This window comes from Metopolophium dirhodum, chromosome 7 (assembly GCF_019925205.1).
Source record: "Metopolophium dirhodum isolate CAU chromosome 7, ASM1992520v1, whole genome shotgun sequence".
In the NCBI taxonomy this organism is placed as follows: domain Eukaryota; kingdom Metazoa; phylum Arthropoda; class Insecta; order Hemiptera; family Aphididae; genus Metopolophium; species Metopolophium dirhodum.
Window position 1 is genome coordinate 30981375 of NC_083566.1, and position 24368 is coordinate 31005742.

Below are 24368 nucleotides of genomic sequence, written 5' to 3' on the forward strand. Positions count from 1 at the left end.
CGGATTAATCAAAAACCTATTTTATATAATTAGCCTGACACCTTACAATACTTTTTTACATCTATTAGTATAAATATTCAGCTGTTTATATTCAGTTATATACTATATTATAATAACTTGAAAATATAGAAATTCGAATAATGAACTTTGAAAGTAGTGAGTTAATATTGTAACAGATCATCAATGATAGAATGAACAATTGTTTTTTTCAAAGTTTTTTATTTTTCAAGTACCCGCTTGAACGGTGCCAGTTTCATTTAAATTGTAATATTCTCACTCAAAGTTAATTTAACTAACACTATACAATATTATAAATCTAACAGTATTCACACTAAAGGTCATCAATCACCTAAAAAAAACTTTTTACGAATAAACGAATTTTATAACTTTAAAGTTATAAAAAATCAATTCAATGTGTTGAACTGATTATTAGGGCCGTTCTTACAATGTCCGGTAAAATGTCGGTTAACGCTAACCAACTGACAACAGATTTTATTACCGGCAGACTTTGGCTGGTTAAGTGTCGGTTAACTTTAGCCGGACATTGTAAGAAAGGCACTTAATTGATCATATATATATACTTACTTAATAGTGTAAAAAATCGATCGGTGTATAAAATATTGGAATAGAATAACGGGACGATATGTTTTTATCAATAAGTGATATTAATTTGAAGGTTCGTTTTAAAAATGGTGAATATAGCATACTTTTAATATAGTATACATTTAACCATACTAAGTCGACCCCTGTGTTAATTTACCTTTACATTACTATTTACGTCCTGAACTACCTACGACAAAATATAATATTATAATCTTTAGTGATTATGCCCACGTTATTGCATAGATTAATTTACAATGTTACATAATATCTACATACTAAATATAGGAATAATTATTTTGCATAAAAAAAAAATGGATTTTAACAACCTTAGACGATTATAATAATTAAAGACGAAATTAACACTGCATAATAGTAATGTTTTCTGTTCGGTATCGTCTCGAACACGCATAAGCATAGACCGTGGCCAAAAATTAAAATAGACATTTATAAAGTATTACGCCTGAAACAACATACTATTACAGAATAATGATTGATTAGTTTTTAATTTGTATACATGCATACAAAAACTATTAAAACAAGCTTAATAATATTACAATGTTCGTGCGGCTAATTTTAACTGCTTGCTGTATACCGAGGCGTGTCTTATGGTCTCAATGTAAAGAAAAAACCACACAAACACATAATACCTACACCGTATTTCGTGTATACCTACCTAATTTATTGAAGTGTAAATATAGGTACATTGTTGTGTCGTAGACAGGTACCCACTAAAAATATCTACTATACATCGGGCGTATATTTTTCGTAAGCATGGGTATTTCAGTCGGGTTCGGTATAATATTATTATAACTTAAGTTGAACATCGACTCTGTGTTATAAACACGTGCATACGGTATGACATATTATTATCATAACATAGACCTTAGTACCTTTACCCATCGTCTCGTAATCGTTAATAATTAACATTTACAGCGTTTACATGTACGCTGCGCATTAAACATTAATCATATTATATAACGTTATAATCTGCAATATCATAGTGAATATTTAATGTTATCACATGGAAGCACAGAGTTTGGTAGGTAGCCGCGCGGGGGTGTCAACGGGGTGATGGTTGACTGGTGCGCGCGTCGCAAGTTGGATTAACGACCCTACTTTAAAGCGAGGCGAACTTTCGGGTAAGCTCGCGCCAAGTGCTGCACTCGCTGTACATAGTGTTGCGAGTCGATATGAGGACGCGGCCGAGTGAAGTAATAATATTGCGACACAAGTCGCGGAAAACACAGTGTCCGCATGCGTCCAAGTCGGTTTATCTGTTAAATTATTTTGTAAAACGTCGTTTAAGTGACGCGTATATACAACACGATGATAATACTATTGCGTTCCGTCAAACGGAATTTGACGGTGTAATAACGGTAATAATAATAATAATAATAACAATAATATTCCGGTGGATGACGAACACGACAACTACAACGATGACGGTATTAACAGTTTTGAAAATACATTACCACCGCGTGGGCGTTGTGTGGGCGGGCACATCGCGTATAATAATGGAATAGAACATACGAAACGACGACGATAATAATATTATTATAACAAACTGTTGTCTAGATCATTGTCAACGTTATCGCGATGCAATAACACTACGCGCGTGCGTGAAAAAAATACTCGTTCAGCGTTATATTATATTATAATATCAAATCGAAGTATCGGCGAAAGAAATTATTTCAGGGGCTGTATGCGAATAAAAATCAATTAAATTCAATTTGAAAACGATAAAAAAAAATTACTAAAAATATCTTGTCGGGGCGGCACCGAGTGGACGATAAACCATTTAAGGAATATATCACATTTTTCTAAAAAAATATTAATAATATTGCGTTGTTTTTTACCGTCATATTAAAATGAAATTGACTTATTTCATAGTATGCATAATAGGTGTATTATAGAAGTAGTTATGAATCTGTGACTTACGCAGTCTTGTTAAGTACTCTAATACTTGTATTTAAATACTTTTTAACAAGTGTATTTTAAGTTCAAAATATTTTTTCTTTATATTTTATTCCAGAACACTAAATACTTCTTTTTTTTACAGTGGTATTTCAAAGAACAATATTTTTGTTTCGTTTATTACAGTTTTAAAAATTGGTCTTAAAATTATATTTTATGTTGTTTCAAGGATTTTTTTTTATATTTAATTTAATACGCAAATGAACTAAAATTCATATCTAACTGGCTGAAGTTCAACTGACAATATAATAGTTATGTCACATTGGAAATTCTTGAACCAATTAAAGAATACATTTATTAATTACCTATTTAATTTAATTATGTATTAATAATTTTAAGTATACCTACATTTGTGATAAACGTAAAAACATTTTAAGATACTACAGAAAGTACTTGAAAAGTATTTTAGATACTTTTAAAATGTATTTGTATTTATATTCAAATACTTTTGAAAGACAGTATTCGAATACGAATTTAAATACGTATTCTGAATACATTTGATAAGTATTCCTAACAAGACTGGTCACTAGCGTGAGTCACTAGGTGCTCTATACTTGTCTTCATTATTGATATTCTTAAAATTTTCAACTTTGAATAATATTGAATGCTATAATTTTAGACCCCTATAGTTGGTGGCCATTACCAGTTATCGAAATCGGGGAAAAATATGATGGCCATTTTCAAGAATAAAAAAAAGCACTCAATTTGTATTAATTAAATTAATATCACAGTAAATTATTCATTTCAATAACATTTTCATCGAAATGACGCCTCCGCGGCGATCATTTCACGCGACGAAAGGTTCAGCCGCTGTTTGTTCATTTGTTTTTTAAACTCCAAACGAATTATTTCGTCGAAATTGTTGTCCCGTCACTACGTTTTATTCTCCGTAGCATAAAATGCACTGTAGATCCAATTCTCGTGTATAATTATTGTTTGTATTGAGTTGGTTTTTTTTTTTAGTTTTAATTTTAATATCCATTTCCAAACACGTGTACAACTGCAGTGTATGCAAATACAGAAACGCAATTTATGGAGATATACTTCCATTGATCACGTCTGTTAACGGGATATTTAAAAATGTATCGTTTACGCCAAAATTAGAGTGTCAAGATCGCCAATTTATAAACCTAACCTAACCTAACCTAATGATCGACATTGTAGACCAATAATATAAAAAATACTGAGGATATACAAATTATTGTAAAAATAAAAAACACCGCTCCGATAATAATATAATATGCATCGTCGTCTACAATTTTTTACCTACTAAGTTGTGTGTACTATACATATAATCGTCAATTAGAATCAATATTAAAACTATTACGTAAAATATTAGAAATAATATTCACTGATATTAACATTATAAGCCTATAGGTAAGTTCTAATAGAACATAATGTTGGTCGATTGTGAACGATACAAAATAGAATGTCTGAAATGAAACACCTTATTTAGTTGCATGTTATCTTTGTATAGTGGTTATGTCTACTACAGCTGGGGTTTTACCAATTCTTTGTTCATGCGGCTTTGTGGGGTACTATTCAAATTAATTGTATAATTCGTTTTCGTATATTATAATATTGTTTTAATGCGTATGACAATTGGAAATACTTATATGATGATTACATTTATTGACTGCTATGCTGAGTATAAATAGTACCTATATATCCGATAAGCACCAAAAGTTGCATGTCACAAACATATTAATATATTGTATTTATACAGAAAGGCTGTTTTCAAATATTGGAAAATTTAAAAACATTACGTTTGGTTCGAAGTTGATTTTTTTTTCTGTTATTGAAACACATACTACAAAATATTAACACATTTAGCACCACCTTTGGTACGTATGAAATAGTTAGTTATGGTAGGGCCTAATGTTATCGATTGTGTGTCAATATAAACTATAAACACATAGATGATATTATTGTGCTTTGTTAAAATGCTATTAATCCGTATCAAATTGTCACACTGCAGATCGCAACGAAACGTGAAATAAAATAAAAATCGCAGGAATACACTTGAATAATACATACTATAATATAAAATGACAACAAAAGACAGTTCATTACACCTTATCTTTTGTACAAAATAAAAACCATTTATAATATAAATACGTATATTATAGCGACAATTCTCTCGAATATACGCAATTTATGGCTGGCACTGATTTATACAGACTTTTTTTTCTTCACAGAGTTAGAATGTTCTTTTTCATTTTTCTGCAATGATAATAGCATAAATGTTTCGCGACAATGTAATGTATACCTACCGTTGAACTTTGTGCGTAAAAATTGTTTTCCGAATATAAATTTAAATGTTTTTATAACAATACATCGTCTTGTATTATAGTTGTATATTAAATATACATAATATATTTTCACTCGAATTACATTTTGGGCATATCACTGCTCACGGCACCTATATGTACAGAAATGAAAACCGAAGTAAAAAAATAAAAATAATAATTTTGAAGAATCTTTTTTTTTTTATTGCTGTTGAAGCCTATAAGAGGATTAGTTTTTTATTCGACGTAGCCTAACCTCAGCTGCTCGTCTCTCGCGTGCCTCTTCTACACTATGGAGGCTAGAAATTACCAATGGAACATGGACCTCGACATGGACATTTTTCAGATCAAAACACTTTCAAAATTATATAATTGGCCCATTTTCAAACCACTGCAATATAATTTCTTATACTAAAAAAATCGAAATGTACAGTGCTATATAATATTATAATAATGTAATATTTATGTAAGCTACCCTTTGTAGTTAATGCTAAAAAAAAAATAGAAATATTTACAAAACAATTATATATTTTATAAGGGTATTCAAATAATAATATTTTTAAATTGTTTTCATTTTCATTGAGAATTAATTAAGTGGATAGTTTTTGATCAAATTTCAATTTACTAATTTTAACACTGTATGTACTCTGCCCACCTTTATTTAGTTATTATTCACATTGACGGAACAATATAGACTCTCTCCCAGCTCCCTACTTACATTGACCATTAAAATCGGGCATTGTGCACTGTGCCCTATCTATTTCCTACCTCTACTGAAACATAATATACATTATTATAATATAGATAGTTGAATTATAATAACGATAATAATGTACAAACTATAAATCATAAATCCTATTTCACTTTTCGATGAAATCTACTCTGTTTTGATAACGATACAATATATTGTAATAATATTATTATACAGAGAGTAATAGAATTTATATACTCAGCGTGCGTTTCAAATCAGAACCGAAAACTGTGTGAAATATTATGTTCTATACATTTGAATATTGCACGTAATTATTTACCGAAGGTAGTTATTTAAACCTACGTATAAATAGACACAACAATTAGAAGTTTTGAGGTTAGTTTAGGATGAGGATGAATTAAGATGAATATAATTCAACACTACCTACTCCACCGCCTACCAAGACTGGACATATAAGTGGATTAAATCTTCCATAAAACGTTTTGTTTATTGACCCTTCCACCGACGGAAAAATATGCATCGTTGTAACATCGACATGAACATAATTTTAAAAATATCTAACTTATTAATGATAAACAATATTAGTCATCACTTATAACCAACGACGAATTCTAATTAATGTACTAAAAAAAATAGGCGAAGTACCTAAAATCGAATAAACAATTATAATTTCAGTTATTATAGTGGTTGCATGATCGAATGGAAAGTGATTATTGTCTATGCTTGACTTAAATTTTGGAAAAAGAACCGATATCTGATTTAAATTTTTTGAAAAAATAAAAACAACAACAGCTGTACCTGTTATACACTTATACTTACAACATATTATACGTTAAGGTGGCGTATACAAACCATGGCAGTCATTACTCCACCGACGAGGATAGTATACTTTCGTATCACCATTGATTATACATAGTATGTATAATCAATGGTATCACACATTAACATAATAAACTCCATTATTATACCTACACGTTACCGTGACATAATTATTATATAATAAAGGCTTAAGTGCCGCCTCCCCGTCGCATAATCTCGAAATATACGCGCTTCTCGAATAATATTCGTCTACCATCCGTCGAGTTTTCGATTACACGTGCCACAACGATGACGTCGATGATGACGATGACGATGATAACAATAATATAATATCACGATATTATATTCCAATGATGAAATTAATTATTCATCCGACCATTCATTCGGGGTGAACGTAACGCGCTATTACCCTACATTTCGGGTCTTTATATTATCGTATATATTATTATGAATTATGATTGAAAACTTTGGCAGCACACAGGCGCTGGTTAACCACCTATCCCTTGTGAATGTTTGCTCTGCAGACTAATAATGTTACGTATAATATTATTATAATATAATTATTTGCACTTTTACTTCACAATTCACTGGCGCGAGAAAATTATGGCGAAATCATACTAACGCAAACATCAATGTCGACGCGTGCATTATTATTATTATTATTATTATGTACTTGTGCACGCTGTAATTTAGTTTTATTATTGTTTCACGTCGTCGTGCTCTTTGTTATTATTATTGTTATTCGTCGTTTTTACGTACACAAAGTCAAAAGTTTCGGGGCCGACTTCAAAGACTACAGATTTGCAGGCACAGCGCGCGGCAGAGACGATTAGATTTCACGACGATGAATAATAATACATTTAACTCGCATCGTTATAACACGCTGTTTGCTCCATGCCTAATATAATAATAATATTTGCAGCTCTTCAGTGTGTTGGTATAATAATATGTAGAGTACCTACGTATAAATATAAAATCTTCTACATTTAACTGGCAACACTCATTTTCAGAGACATTGTTGGTATGTGTGTTTTTGTTTTTTAAAAAAAATTGCTTTGATATAGTTTGCAATATTTTCACAAATAAAATATAACTTTTCATTATGGTGGCCTTTTTTTATGATGACATAATATTTTCTGATTAAAATTGCATGATCAGAAGCAGAATACTTTTTTATCTTTGGTGGTCAGTTGTGGACCATATTTATTACCATAATTATTGTTACCTACGCGTAGAACTTGCATAAACTATAAATGCTTTTTAACAAAAAAAAACCAAACAATAACAACAATTTATTTGATATTTGTAAATCAAAATATGTAGAAAAGTAGTGATGGGCAAAACTATCTTGGTCTTGCAGCAAGACCAAGACCAAAACAAGACCAACTCGTGCAGAGTCTTGCAATATTTATTGTAATTTTTTTTTTTAATTTTACCAGAAAACACGTCATTTAGTGTAGGCTAAGTGAGATAATTTACCAGGGGGGTGTGGCCGAGTGGACTGAGGCGTTGGTGGCGACGCGCACCGTCACCGGTTCGAATATCGGTCACGGGTGGCACTTCTCTCCGGGCAGACATCTGTCAGGAGAGAGAGGCCGCCATCCCCCGACCGCGGGCATGGCAGAAACCTACGAGTGTCCAGTTGAAATTCTGCTAAAACCCAAAAAAACACACGTGTTTACCAAAACCTATAGTACCCTCCCACTCAGTTTAATACAACAACCCAATAGCCTAAGTTTCCGCAGGTTAATTAATAAAAAAAAACAACTTATTAGGAATATAATAAAAACGTAATATTGCATTTGACGTACAACACGTTTCGAGAATAATTGAGGAAATAACAAATTATTGAATTATTGAAAACAAGATACGAAATGATTGGATACCTCTATAAAGTGGTTTCGTAATAAATAGCAATACAGAAACTTAATGGAATTATTTTTAGCTGCCAAATATGACGCAAATGTTGATGTGCGAGCAGTGGGCACAAACAAATATTTTAATAATAGCACCAGTCACAGATACGGGCGATACGATATATATATATATATATTCTAATATAGTTATATCTTAGAGATAATAAACAATTAACAAATTCTACAAACTCATAGCATAAAATAAATATGGATCTAATTTTTTTTTAAATATTGCAAGTCTTGCAGCAAGTCCAAGACTTGAAGTGCAAGACCAAAAAACTATAAATGGTTCTGCAAGACCAAGACCAAGACTGAGTCTGCAAGAACAAGACCAAGACTTGCATAGTCTTGGTCTTGGTCTTGGATTGCCCATCACTAATTAGAAAAGTGTTTTTCTTTTGTCATCTAACAAATTTATAAACAAGGGTTGACATAAAAAAAAAAAATAAAAAACTGAAAACTTATGCGGTACTTTGGTATTTTTTTACACGTTATACCATATATTATTATAGCAACTAAAATATATTTTTTCTTAAAACAAAAAAAATGTGTGTAGCCTGTTAAATTGTTCACCCTGTAATCTGTATACAATATGCCGTGTGTTGTAAAAGCGTTTTTTACGTGTATCCCTGCATAATTTATTTTAATTCTGGGTGCTATTTCACACACACGCCCCCGCACCCACACAAGCACATTATTATATATATATATATATAGGCACATGGGCTATGTTTTGCAGAACGCGAATCGTATAATACCGACGCATATATTACTATTATTATTATACAGTACGTAAATATTATATTTCGAACACGCGCCAGTTTTAATGTAATACACTATACCTACGTCTAAAATGCAAAGACGACCGTCGCTCTATGAAACGGTTCACGTGTAAGTTATAATATCAGCGTGGACAAAATATGTCCTTTGATCGGTAAATGAGTGCACTTATATAATATTTATGGAACCAATCTGTTTTTCGCCAATTTGTCGGTGCGTTAATTTATAAATTTTCATTTTTGGCATATTTGGTCGTTTTTATTGCATATTTGGCGATATTTAAGGTAATATTATAGCGCATATTAATTATGAAATTTTAAGTGCTACAAACTCCCACCCCTAGACTTATTACTTGTAAGTTATCTTGATATGAATTATCTAGATAGATGGCTATAATTTTTATCCAGATGAAAATAATTAGATGTCAATTTTATTTTTTATCTAGATAAGATAAGAGTGTTGAAAGTGAAGCTTGATGGACTAATGACTTTCGGTATTAGTTTAAATGATTAATAACCCGACTTTATGATTAATATATTATATGATAATATATAATAACGTACAACTGGACAATTAATTAACTGTGACAGTACACGCACACCGTATACGCACTGTACGACGGTGCCTGTGCAAGTGAGTGTTACATACATCAAAGGCCCTATATATATATCCATAACTGAGGTTGTGTTACATCCGTCTAGAGAGTGAGTCGTATACTCGCATAACTGGATACTAAATTGTACACACGTGTCAAGGGTGAATACTGATATTAACTGTATATTTCAACAAAAAATATGAAGTTTTTATCTAGATAACTTGTCTAGACAGATTTAGCTAAAGCTCAACACTGTTTTTAATATAATAACGCAATAGGTTATCTCCGAATGAGAACTATATACCTACTAATCCTTTAGTAAACCATACTCCAAATGAATTCTGCCTAATAGATGTGGTACACCTCAATAATCCACCATCTCAACTTGTCCAGCTTAGGCCAGAACAAAAAGCCATACTATAAAATATTTTAATAAATAAATACATTGCGCTATGCAATATGCATAAACAATTAAAATAAGAGGAAAAATGGTACATTACCGTTCGTCCGAAGTCATCGAGTAGGGTACAAAGGTATACATTATTTAAATTATTAAATTTTAATTGACAATTTTAATGTGTACCCTATACCGACGGCTATATTCATATTATACTACATATTATTCATAATAGAATAATAGATGTATATATATACTTGGACTTGGAACGCGCGCACTGACAGTCATTATTTATTTAATTCCTTTATTTTAATGAAATAAAATCTCGATTATTTAATGTGATTTCGTCAAATAAATTTACTTCTTTGATTAGCGTTTCTAAAAGTTTAATTCAATTTCATAAATCAATAGACGCGTCGTTAAAGTTTTTTAAGTGGACAGGAAAGTTTCTTATTAGGGTCGTTGTATATATTAATTTTTAACGAAGACGCTCGTCTATATAAGACGGTAAACGCGTTTGAGCTGTATTATAAATCTTGTATTGACTCTGCTCTGTGTTTATGCGTAGGGCAGAGTTTTACTACCTTTACCAAAATCGCCGAATGTGAGACGACCAGTGTTGCGTATTTTTGTTCGAATATACCCATTTGTATATGGGGTAAATTGGGTATATATTCAGTTCGGTTGAGTTCTTTCAATTCAGGTCTAATACTATTATAGTTATGTGATAAATTATCTTTGTGAAGCTTATTATCAATATCAAATGTACGAACGCTTTTATTGTTATTATATGTAAATATCAGTATATTATCATCTATATATTCTTGGCTCTATGATGTAATTCATTTTTGTTTATAATTGAATAACAATATAATTTCACACTAGTTCCCTTTCTTTCGTTAGAGAGAGAACAGACTGGTTTTCCACGTTAATTATGCTCATAATTTAGAAATTAAAATTATATAACTAAAACACCCCGCGTTAAATCTATTGAAATCCAAAGGCAAACGACATTCTAAAAAACCTATATGCAGTGTAATATGCCAAAGTCGAAAATAAACTATATAATATGGTCTGTTTTTAAATAATCTGTAATCTTAATATTATCATATTCATGGTTAAGGCGTACGATTATATTTTACATAATTTTAATTTAGTTATTTTGTATTACTCATTAAATATAATAATATGATTTTAAAAGGTATTCTCGTGTACTTATTTGCCTGTTGTGAATTGTTGGCAACGGAACTGTTGTATAGTACGTTTGCATTGATAATGTCATCAAATATAGAGATCGTTCCTCTCACGATGTATGTAAAAATTCATTGTTCGTTCCACGTCTATTTTATTACCATAGAGTTTAGCATGAAAACATTGTGAGCGTTCCGCCGAACACCGGCGCCTATTCAATATTCACAAACACAAAATCATATTTCTTATAGCCCAACTTTTTATAGGGGTTATGGTTTTCTCGAATCCACGTGATTCTCGAAAAGTTTATCTCCAACTAAATATATTATAATATATTAGATGCACGTTGTGTCTAAAATTAAGTTTGCTATAATATAAAATATATATGCATACACTATATATAAAATGTAATATATGACGTTATATTGTATAATGTATAGGCACTATCCATAAGTAGAATAAAACGGTCGAGTATCGTTTAATATGATATTATTAATATATATATATATGTATCCCCGTAATGTGATATATAAATATTTAAAACTTAAACAACATCCATTCCATCATCTTTCTCGTGAGTCACTTATAATAAACCTGCAGTTAAATAATATGTTTGTAAAAAGCGAAAATAGAGAAAAAAATAGTACATAAGAACGTTAACAAATCGATATATTATATCATGACTAGGCCAGGAAATGAAGCAAGTCGGTCAATCTAAATTTAATAATTACCCACCTTTCATTAGATTTTTTTAATTTGCACCGATAGTAAATTCGTAATTTTAAACGTAAAAATGATGATAAAATATATAATTTTTTTTTTAATTTTAACGAATGTTATGTCATGTTATTGAATTGATAGATAAATCAGCCAGCCATTGTGTATTGTACATTAAACAAATTTAAAATTTTTGTCGTCACTTTGAGCGTTTTCCAAGTAACTATGCCCTTTGATTTGTTCACTTTTTATAAATGTTTTAAGCAATTCTGTACCTTCTTGCAAACAACTCGTGTTTTCTGACGATTCAATGTTTTTCGGTGTCCAACTGTATATCTCTGCACAGTGAATTTAAATCACGTGTATCGTGTATTCAATCAGATTGAAATGTATCACAAACGACATTCGCTCTGTATCTTTTTACTAGATGACAGTATTTTATCAAATACACTTATGACATCAATATTTAAAGGTTAGAATCAGTTGATGTCGAAAATGGTTAAGGTGTTACCTTCACCCCGAGATCGATCTTCCATCGCTATAACATTGTAGTGATATTTTCTTGTAGAGCTCTACAATTTTAGGCTATGAAATGCGCTTTTTAATAATAATTTTAAGTTCTTTGCCTCATTAAAGGCCATTTACTGTTATCTTGTTAAATCTCTTTTAGAATACACGCCAGTTCAATGGGAATTTTTCACAGCTGTTGACTCTTCCCGTGTAGAGCAACGTACAAAGGTAACTTACGAATTCCACGTATTTCGTCCAAAAATCTGACCACAATAATCCACATGACTACTGCCCAGTCATGCGTGAGCTCGATTACAACCCTCATCGGATATATTGATAGAAGAGTAGAGGTTAACTTAATATGCCTGCGTAGGTGGATGTATGAACCTATGGATTTCTAATTCACCAATTAAATGTTAAAATTCCTTCCCATTTCACAAGATTCTAAATTCCTTTTACTGTACCCGTTCATTCTACTAACTACATTCGCAACCCTCCTATTGACATAATTATGCACATGGATAATTAGCCCACCCGTCTTTTTTTCTAGGTATACTATTTTGTTTTCGGGTTTATATTTCCGCACTTCTATAGTTTAGCTAATTTTTTTGATTCATTATTAATGCAACTACCACGCTGTGTATTTATATATTCTTTTATATATAATATATATTATAACCAATATTATACATTCCTACTATGTGCTTTATTCTCATCAAATAATTAATAAACAATATTAATAGCATTAATTAATACGTTTTGTATGCAATATAAAAACGAGTATATAGCGTGGTAGTGATTGTGTGTATAATGACGTACTATATTCTGTGGCCGGCGCTTCGAGTAGGCAATTTCGGTACATCGACGTGTAGGTGACTTTTGAATGATATCCTGCGCAGATGACAGTAAGCGAATTTTTCAACTTTTCATACGAATAAATAATATTATAATGTTTATTTTTTTAAATAATATTTTGAAAAATAAGCTTCACATGGAGTTAAAAGTATCATATGGATTTTGTTAAGGCGTGTTTGTATTCTCTTATTTTTTCTCACAAAAAAATCCTTATAGCAGGGCCACTGCTACAGGTACATATTTTTTTTACCCAAAACAATGATTTAATAACAATTTAATGACACGCAGAGATATAAAACGATAATCAATGGCCTTTATGTAATAATGTCCGACATGAGTGATACGCGTGTGTATAAAATAGAATTATCCGTAAAATACAATTTCATACCATGGGTACGAGGTACCTACAGAACAAATCGCGTCCTCCCAGGACTCTTTAATATACCCTTTTGCGGGCACACAACATCCCCCGACTCCATAAATAATGATTCATTGCACCATGTGCATTATTATTGTTTGCCAGAAAATTAATGTGATAATAAAATCCTTGTTAATAATATTATTGCTGTACCGATGTTAATCACTGTCAAAATAATTTTGATAATTCTAGAATTATTCTAATATTGTACCCACAAACAGTTTAATTAATATACCGATTATATAGAGTGATGCAATTATTCCCAAACTAATTTTTTCACGGAATTAACTAAACCAAAAACCAAGTAAAATGTGTAGCACCATTTCGTGATTTTAAATAAAAAGTATTGCAAGGTCAGGGAGAAAATTAACGGCGCACATCAAATTAATATTCAATTATTCACACTAAAATATTGAAAGAGATAATATTTGTATTTATATAAGTACAACTATAATTTTGTTTCTAAATATTCAGATATTGAGTGATACATTATATATTTGTATAAAAAAATTTATTTTCTTATTATATTTTATATTGTTTTAATGTAAATAAATAAAACAAAAGTTCAAATATTACCACACACCTATATTTAATATTATCGTCGTGCAAAATTTTGGGAAATACTAGTGTAGGTATTAGATAATACCTACAGAAGTTGAAAATAACTGTGGACCAATATTCTGAATCGTGGACGTGAAAAAACCAAATCGCTAAAAATATATAAGTTTAATGATGATTACACCACAATCTTTTCTTTTTTAGATTCTTCAATATTTTTTAGAAACGATTTATCTTTTTGTTTATTTTTTTTAATAATCTATCTCATTATAGACGCAGAATAATAATAATATTGGCTAAATGTTTGTGTTTATTTATTTATTTTAAATTTTATCTATATTTAGGATATGTATAAAATCATTTTCTGGAACTCAAAACAGTTTATCAAATCATCCGGGCCCGCTCGGGAACTAACTGCCGTCCATTAAATTAGAGAAACATGTCGCGATAAAATAATATATTTATAATATGTTATTGCAACAACAGCAATATGTTAATAGGTAATACTGTAATTTACACACGCAAAGTTGCATATAATATACGTTTTACAATATAGTTGTGTATAATATGCATTATGCATCGAATAACCAAAACGGTTCATACAAAACGTTTTATTTTAACAATGTTGCACTATATTGCCATTATCATTTGTACGTATCCACTCAACGGACAATACGTTTTACGCGTTTCTTTAAAGTCATCGGGCACGTGTTATTTATATATATATATATATATATATATGAATCATTGTAGTTATTATAATATTACTGATACTAGAAAAAGTATTTGTGGGTGTGTCGGTGGGAATCATACTATAAAATATCCGCACCAGAAGAACACACGTCATTACGACTGTATGCATCACGTGATTTATTGTTTAAACAAAATAAGAATATTATGAGGAAAATTATCTCCGAGTAGGTGTGCCTAATATGTTATGTACATACTTTTACGGCGTATTCGGGACGCGGGAATCCAAACAACCTAACCTAGCTGTCAGGTTCTAAATTTAAGTTAGGGGTTATCGACGAGTTCTGCGATAAAATAATCACTCTGCATCAACTACAACCGTATAATATGATATATATTATTGAAACTCGCGGTACGTACATTATGCACATTCGGAATGGATATAATAATAAACAACCGACTAATATTTCAAAGTTTTGATATTACAATGTGTACAATAACAATAATATATACGTTTACTCGTATACTTCTGTGTAGAACCGTACACATATATTATATTATTATGTATATGATGTACATGCCACGACTGCATATTATTATATACTGTATCGAATTTGTTTTGTTTTGTCGACCTTTGTTATTTTTTTCGGAAACGTATTCCCATCACAATATGTGTATTATATAAAATACTGTTATTTATTACGTATTTCAAAAAAAATAAAAACAATTTTTGTTAAATTTGAATTTGACAAAATTATTGGTTTTTTTTCTTTTGTATTTATGTACTTCCTATAGTTCTATCCGTCGTTGCGTGGGTCAAATAATTTCCCGCATTAAAATATTGTATATCGATCTAATAACTTTTAGGAAATCCATTTTTCTTATCTTATGTTTTGTAAAGCTGTTGTTATAATATTATTAGTGGTCGTTATATTGAATCTGTGTGACATTGTTTTTCGCAAAACCTATTTGTATCGTGTTAGGTAAATAGTAAATGTTTAACTTACATGACCATATTATAATAACGATCTACAATATAACTATTAACTGAAATAATTTTTTGTTTATCAAAATTTTAAAAGTACTATTTTGTTTTAAAAGCAGTTGTATACACTGTACATGGGTAATTTTGATTGTTATAAATAAACAAAAATAGTTATCAAAAAATGTATATGCTTTATTACGTTAAATATTAAGTATATGTTTTAGAAAATGTTTACCCCTTACGTGATTAATTCTAATTAGCCACTTATGAAAAAAAAACTTCGTGGTCAATATAAGTTTAAGCTCCATAATACATTCAAAATTTTTCAATTTGAATTAAACTATTATTAAAGAAATTATTCTTACTTTTTTGTTTTATTGAACTGTTATTATAGAAATATTATTATGTTTTTTGAATATTAAGTCCGCAGCAGTCAAATAAAAGTCAAATTTTGTGATGTGATTGAGAGTAAGCAACGGCCGCTGCCAAAAGTTTTCAGATGGGTAACCCCCGGGTTCGTAATGCGCAAGAACCATGCCACACAAATACGTGTTCCTTACCGACCGACCCAACCCTATTGTAACAAACCTACCAACCTACAGGTAAATGACCTCAGTTGTCAAAGTCTAAAACCTAAAAAAAAAAACAAAGGAGTCAAATTTGATATAGCTCTCAAATTGATACATAAAAATGAGTAAAAATATTTCAACCAATCTGAATATAATATAATGACAACTAGGAAGTGGTATTCATTTAAAGGAAATACATGTAAGGTACAAATGTGCAAAATCACACGTAAAAAAAAAAAATTAAGTCGGTAGAATATATTATGGCACAGTATAGTTTATGTTCTGCAAACCAGTTATACAGACGTGTTTCCTATTTCGGTAGACACAGGGTATGCATATAAGGGAAAGTTAATGTTAAAAGTTATGACATAAAACAAAAGAATATAACATACTCGTAAGTATTATACGTCATTATATTTGAAAAAATATTATTGAATGAAGTAAATGCGTGCTTTATATTTCCTTAATTAATATTAGTTGAGACTGCTAAACACTGACATTATAGTTTTATCTACCCACGGACTTCATTAATGAGTACACGGTACGTTGATTAGTAAATGTTGTTTGTAAATTCGTACACATTCCGCCCTGTAAGTTTTGTATGTTTCAATATAAATTGTTGTAGTCATTAGTTTTATTTTTTTGTAAATACTTCTTTTAAATACCTATTAGTAAAAGAACAGGATCTCAACTACATAAACATGTTTGAATTATAATTCAATTTCAACGCCTTAATAATTAATCATTTTTTTTTCATTATCATGTAATTATAATTGACTAGCTGACCCCGGGTACTTCGTTGCACATAAAAAAATGATAACTTACTGGTCTTACATGAATCAAACTTTGTTCGATTTGTTATTTAATATTAGGTGTAACAGTTTTTAAAAATTAAAAAAAAAAAAGAAAATATTTAATTTAAAATCATCGGAGAGTAATTAGTGACTTTTTTCTAAAGATTAACTTAAAAAATAATATAACAAATAACTCCATAACAAATAAGTAGTTATGATATTAATAAATAAAAAATATAGCAACTAAATTTAAATACAGGTTAACATTATGTCCAGTCATAGGTAATCATAATAACAATTTAATTGTACGTCTAACCAGTAGCCTAACCATTTATACAAGAAAAAAATACTAATATTTACAAATTTCTACTTTTCTACTAGAATATTTATGAAATTGTGCATATTTTAGGGGCACCTTTGGTGATATTTATCTTTTGAGGATAAATGCATGATTATTTTAAGGATTATTATGACGTGAATTCCCTAACGTTGTTTTTAACCATTGTCGTCGGGTTGGACAATCGAGTGGATATGCCTTAGCTGGATTGCATACATGCATTACAACATAATCAGTAGAACATATGATAACGTACAATCAATAAAAAATATTTCATCAGCGTTTTTTTTTCTTTTCAGACGCGGTGTTCGGTTTGAAGGGTGTCCGAATTTGGAACCCTGAAGCCATCCGAGCAGGCGAGCAGTTGCGGCTTTCTTGTGACTACGATCTTGAGGGGGTGCCCCTTTACTCGATAAAGTGGTACTTTGGAGACCAGGAGTTCTACAGGTTCGTGCCCAAAGAGTCACCACCGACCAGGGTTTTCCCGCTGTCCGGTACTACGTCGGTTGACGTAAGTATAATATAACTCTAATTGTATACGATATACTTATATACAATATTATTAATTATAAACCTACTCAAAGCATATTTGTCACAACTGTTCCATTGGCGTTCATTATAAGGGGTCAATTTTCCTAACGTCAACGGTTTTAAGTCGGTTGTCGTGGCAGAATCATGTAATTAAAAAAATAAAATATATATAACAGTTTAATAAGTCCTAACGACTCACGGTAAAAAAAAATCGTAAAATGTTTATAACAAATAAATCACACTGTTTATATAACACTGAGACTATATACATTATATGGACGGTGATCGGATAAAATAGATAATTAGAAAATCACTGCTTTTCAGAAAACGTTAATAGTTTTCAGTTCATTAGTGTTTGAACCTATAATTAAATATGATATTAAAAATAATTTAGCCAATGTAGGTAATTAATAAACTTAAAAGTACTTACATATTATTATGCCACCATGGCATAATATTATAAATTCGACGTAAGTACACATTATTATTATTTCGCTTTATTTATCGACTGCAGTATTGGTATTTGGTTGGATTAAACTAATTGCCAATAACAGCTCTATCAATTAACCGACTTAGTCATACGACCTTACTCGTTAAACCCAATTTTTAAAAACGATGACACATTTTGGATGATAGCCAATAGGTAATACTGAAATATTAAGCGTGCAAGTCAGTGACATAACTTAAAACACAAGTACACACACACACACACACACACACACACACACACACACACACACATACACACACATTTGCGCTGCAGAGTTATATAAAAATAATAAATATATATTATAAATGTGCGCACAATAACTATAATAACTATATATAATAATCGTAAATTATATAATATCGTGCAACGAATGAAACTTTGGTCCCTCGGAAGAATGAATGTTCGACTCGACGCAAATAACAGCAAAGTTTATCCATCTCATATACAGTCCCCCAAGGATGTTTATACGTGAACCTTCAGTTACGACCCGTTTCGGGTTATTTTCCGTGCATGGTAATAATATTCTATAACATTATTCTCGTGGATCTTTCAACACGGCAAACGATATTCCTGCCGTCATTATGTGTTTCTCGTGACGTTTTAAATTAAATGCATTCGCCGGACCCACGACCTTTTTTTTTTCCATTGGTAATAAAATTGTAAATAGGTACACCGCACAATATAATAATATGTATTATAACCACTGCAAAACGAACTTTTCACGAACTTTGTTTAGAAATTCCTTATGATCGAGGTAAAAACGCCAGTCCACCGTTATCGCGATCCAAAGTGAACTCGACAATATTTTTCATTCAATATTATGTATAGTTCACACCGTAGACCTATAAGTCTAGGTACCTACTTATTATAGGTCTAAGGTTCACACCCTACAAAATTACAAAAACTGATCAACCCGTCGAAAGTGTTCTACTATAATTATAGCAAAACGGAAACATGGTCTTTCCTCATAAAATCGTGTTTCCTTAATTACCTACCTACGATTAGATACCTACGAGTACATTTCTATGTCTTAACTATATACAGATTTTCAAAATTACAAAATTTTACAAATATTGTCGTTGTAATATTTTTTTTTTACTTTCCACACACTCTGTCAACAGCCGCGTATTGCTATATTTATATACCTTTGTGTGAGTTATTTCGAATGCACTCGTTACGTATAATTATACCCTCGTCCTGATGAAGTCGTTTGTGTAGCTGATAACAATAATTCTCGATTCGATAATCCTGCAGATAGCTAGTCTGATCCTTTAACGCGTAGAATACGCCAATATGTTTTTAAAGTTAAGGTGTATTAAAGGTTTTATAAATCTTTTTTTTTTTTGTAAACATGTTTAGATATCCGAGTCGGATGACCACTCAGTCACACTGACTAACCTACCTCGGGACATGTCAGGCCACTATAAATGCGAAATTTCTGCGGACGCTCCACTGTTTCACACGCAAATCAAAGAGTCGTACATAACTATAATTGGTAAGTGCTATTATTAATATTATTACAGTTTCTGATTGGTACCGTATAATATTGAAAATACCGATGTAACCAAAACCTAAATATTACTATTATTTAACTCTCTCACGAAATCGAAACCCGTACTATGTATTAATAATATGGTATGTCGCCCTGACAGTAAAAGCTTCTTTTCTATTTTTTTTTTTATTTTTCAATTGTATTTTATCATTGTACAGTTATTGTTTAGTTCAATATCTAACCAATTGCCGATATCTGCTAGTTTATTATATAAAATATTATAATATGAGTAATGATTATCGTGAAAAGAATCGTATTCAAATATACATTAATATGTCGATAACTTGACAATGTTATAAATAATGCGGCCATTTACCGTCATGATTTCCTTTGCAGAAGAACCACAGACGCCGCCACTTATGTTTGCCGGTAAGCTCAAGTACATCAAAGACGAACCGGTCAAGATAAACTGCACTTCTTATTCGGCGTTCCCGGCCACCAATCTCACGTGGTTCATAAATGACAAAAAGGTGAGTGGACCAAATACTACATATTCAAATGTATAGATTTACTAAAGGACCCAGTAAAATTGCATAGGATATAATATAAATTATACACTGAATAATTTAAAGTTTAGTTATAAGTCAAGTGCTCGATATTCGCGAAGCTATCGTATGTTTTTCGAATTCTGAATTCTTGATTTATAGTGTTGTGTGTTTATGATTTTATTATTTTTGTTTGTGTCTGAAGACAAAAAACGCTTTGCTATTCATTATTGAGGCTGAGGTCTTGTAAAAAAAATGTATCCAGTTTATGTTTTGGGTTTTTAAAAGTAGAAATATACAAATACAATTGGCTTCTTCTAGAGAATAATTAATTGATTTAAAATTGCTAGCTTTTTTTCAACTTATGTACGATAAAGTTGTTATTTGAGAATAAAAAATACATTTAAAATACAATGTCACCAGTGTTATATCGAATTTGAATAAAAGTATTTAATAACTTTTTTAATTATACCTCTTGAATACTTTATTGTGTGATTTTATTTTATAACTATTATAATGGTATTTTAAATACTGACATTTTATTTTTATATTAAACAGGTACTATTTTATTAAATATATTTTTTGATTGCTATAGTTTTAAGTCTGTTAATTGTTTCTATTTTTAATTCTTGTTTAATACAAACACCATGCCATCATACTTTTAACCGCAAGTACTTACATAACCTTTAAGGTAGAATTTCTACAACAAAATAGGTTATTATTATACTAAACGTGCGAAACAAATTAAAAACAACCATTATGGTTCCGATTCAGAAGTCCCAATTCGGCGACGACCTATACCTAATCCAAAAATTGTTCAAATGTATTTTAAAACGTGACATTTTATTTATAATATCTTAATTCGTTATTATATTAGGTACCTAGTCTAAAGGTCTATAATTCTGTATGCACGATGCAGAGTAGGTAATTGTCGACCGTGTCAAATGTGACGGTTAAGCGTTAAAACGATTAATCAAATTCAATGTCACCCCTTGCCCGTCGGTTTTTAATAAATATACATGTATACTGCAGTATGTATTAAATTTTTTTTTTAAAGAGACCATAGTATAACAATTCGAATATATTCACGTAAATACGTCTACCTACACATTAATTTACGACATTCACATTATCTTAGAACTCAAAATAACACAAACATAGCATTTACTGTAAGAATTAGAATTATGTAGGTATTAATTGTGTACCTTTTTAACCTACCAAAAAATGTTTTCATCACAACTTGTTGTTCATCGTCGATTATTTTAGAATCTTGGTTAACAGCGTAAATTTTGAGTAAAATAACAAAAAAATATTTAAATTCGATATAAAATAATATAATATACTTATATAGCAACCAATATAAATAGTTTAACTAGTAATTGCGTATTTAGGTAAAACTAATTTAACAAATTTATAATTAGAACTAAAATACAAATTTTATCCTTTGATTCATTTTTGGTTACGATTATAGAGATTTTCAATCGTGATTTCACTAGAGAATAAATTAAACTAAAAACAAAAACTTATAAACGATTTTGTTATTGCTTTCATATACCGTATTTACAGAATGTAAACAAGTTAGGAAAACTCACTCAGTATGCATGATAAATACCTGGTATAAAACAAATTTTATTGCAACCCAATAAACTTATACTATAATTCCATTTACAATTTAAAAACTATTTGGTAACCTTTATAATATGTTGGTACCGGATTTTAAATATTCCTAATATGAATCTATATAATATTAAATACTCATATTTTGATATTTGTTTAATACTTGCAAGTATACATTACTTATCTTTAAATTGAACTGTTCAGTTCAAAATTATTTGTTTGTTCAATTGTAGTTAATATTTAAATATTCTTATTAATAGTAAGTGTCTAACTAAACGAGTTTCTAGTTTTTTGTTTTGGATTATGAATACCTACGAATATGAAAATTGACTAATTAATATTAACAACGTTGGTTTGGATTGGTGTGGTGGCTATAATTAATCACGCAACGTGGTTGGGCGTAAGTAACATCCACTGCCACTAGTTGCCGGATGGGTGACCACCCGGGTTCGTAGTGGAAAAAACCTTGTCCCACATACACGTGTTGCTAACCAACTGCACCGAAAATCCAATACCTGCAGCCGTACCAACTCTACCAACCTTAAAGGTTAATTACCTCAGTCGTCGAAACCTTAACTTAATAAAAAAAAATATATATATTTATTAACAACAGCGCTTACTTATATAATATCGTATATAATCTTTATACTTTATCTGTAATTAACGGGTGGGCGGACGGACACAACGGGGACATGAGATGTTCTAAGCTTGTGGTTAGAAACCTAAAAACGGTTAAACGGTTCCTAAACTATTGATCTGTTGCACCGTGTAATATTGTGTTTGAACTAAATATGAATTTTCAAAGGATCTCTCCTCCTGTCCCAGCCACGATTTCGGGAAAAAACTAAGAACGAAAAATCTTGTTTTCTTCGTCAAAATTGCTCATTTCCGCGGTATCGCGGTCCTTAAATAGGTACAACTACGGAATACTTAATATATAACACCCATCGCCGTTTAAAGCTTTTTCCACGTGAAAACGCACACACGACATTCGCTTCCGGTGTCCCCCTGCATTTAATAAATCGTTTCTCGTTCGGTTGCACTCTCTGTCGGCTCCTACGAGTAAATATTTAACGCGTCGATCCGTCGCCGGAACAACGGCGCAACTCGTCCGTATCCGGTACACATCATTATTATTATTATTATTACGTAAAACTCACCCGCGCCCCAGTCGTACAAATACTATAATATTATTATAGGTATACTGGCTGATCCTGCACGGCGTCACCCTCGACAAATTCAATGGCCGTGGATTTACACCTTCTTAACATCCTTAACTCATTTAAAATGTTAACTTCGCAGATTTTTAACACGGCTTATTTTGGGTTATTTGACCCAACATAAAATACAGGAATTATTATATCCAACCATAATAATTAATAACTATCCGATGGCAACTGTATATTAATACAAATGACAGTTGTGCGTAAGTCAACTTATATTATAATAAAATATATAATTTTTCAGTGATGTGTATGCATTAAAAAGTAAAAAGTATACTATGACACTACGGATCTTGCTGAATGTGTTGATTACCTTATTTTAAGACATTTTTCTGAAACTGTGAATTTGCGTAAGGGTCATATGTTGTAATGGCCTTTTATATTATATAATATATTATATATTTATTAATAATAGCTGATCCTCCGCAGTTCATCTGTGAGAATTTAAAATATGCCATTGGATTAACTGTGTCTTAAACTCCATTAAAATATGTAAACTAGGTACCTGGTACACATATTTTGAACACATTAATTTGGATTGTATTGACTAAATATAAAATATAGGTCTAAAACTATATCCAATTAGACGAATAACTTGGATCCATCCGTATGTATCTAGCTTAATTTATCGAAGAACATTTTATGAATATTATTTTATCGGTCAAAAACTGTGGATTTGCATTGGTTTATCCGTTTTAGGCCTTTAATGTTATGTAGTACATAGCTATAAGACCTGACTACACCCAGGAACAAATTAACAAA

At 30.6% G+C, this 24368-nt stretch overlaps 1 protein-coding gene across 1 annotated transcript in view; it reads left to right on the forward strand.

Moving 5' to 3' along the window:
- The window catches only part of LOC132949296 (uncharacterized), a 51404-nt gene that overhangs the window by 17669 nt on the left and 9367 nt on the right, over positions 1 to 24368 (forward strand). The window contains exons 2-4 of the mRNA XM_061020113.1: positions 18008 to 18219; positions 20089 to 20224; positions 20618 to 20751. Of these exons, the coding sequence (XP_060876096.1) occupies positions 18008 to 18219; positions 20089 to 20224; positions 20618 to 20751 (482 nt within the window). The remainder of the gene's footprint in view (positions 1 to 18007; positions 18220 to 20088; positions 20225 to 20617; positions 20752 to 24368) is intronic.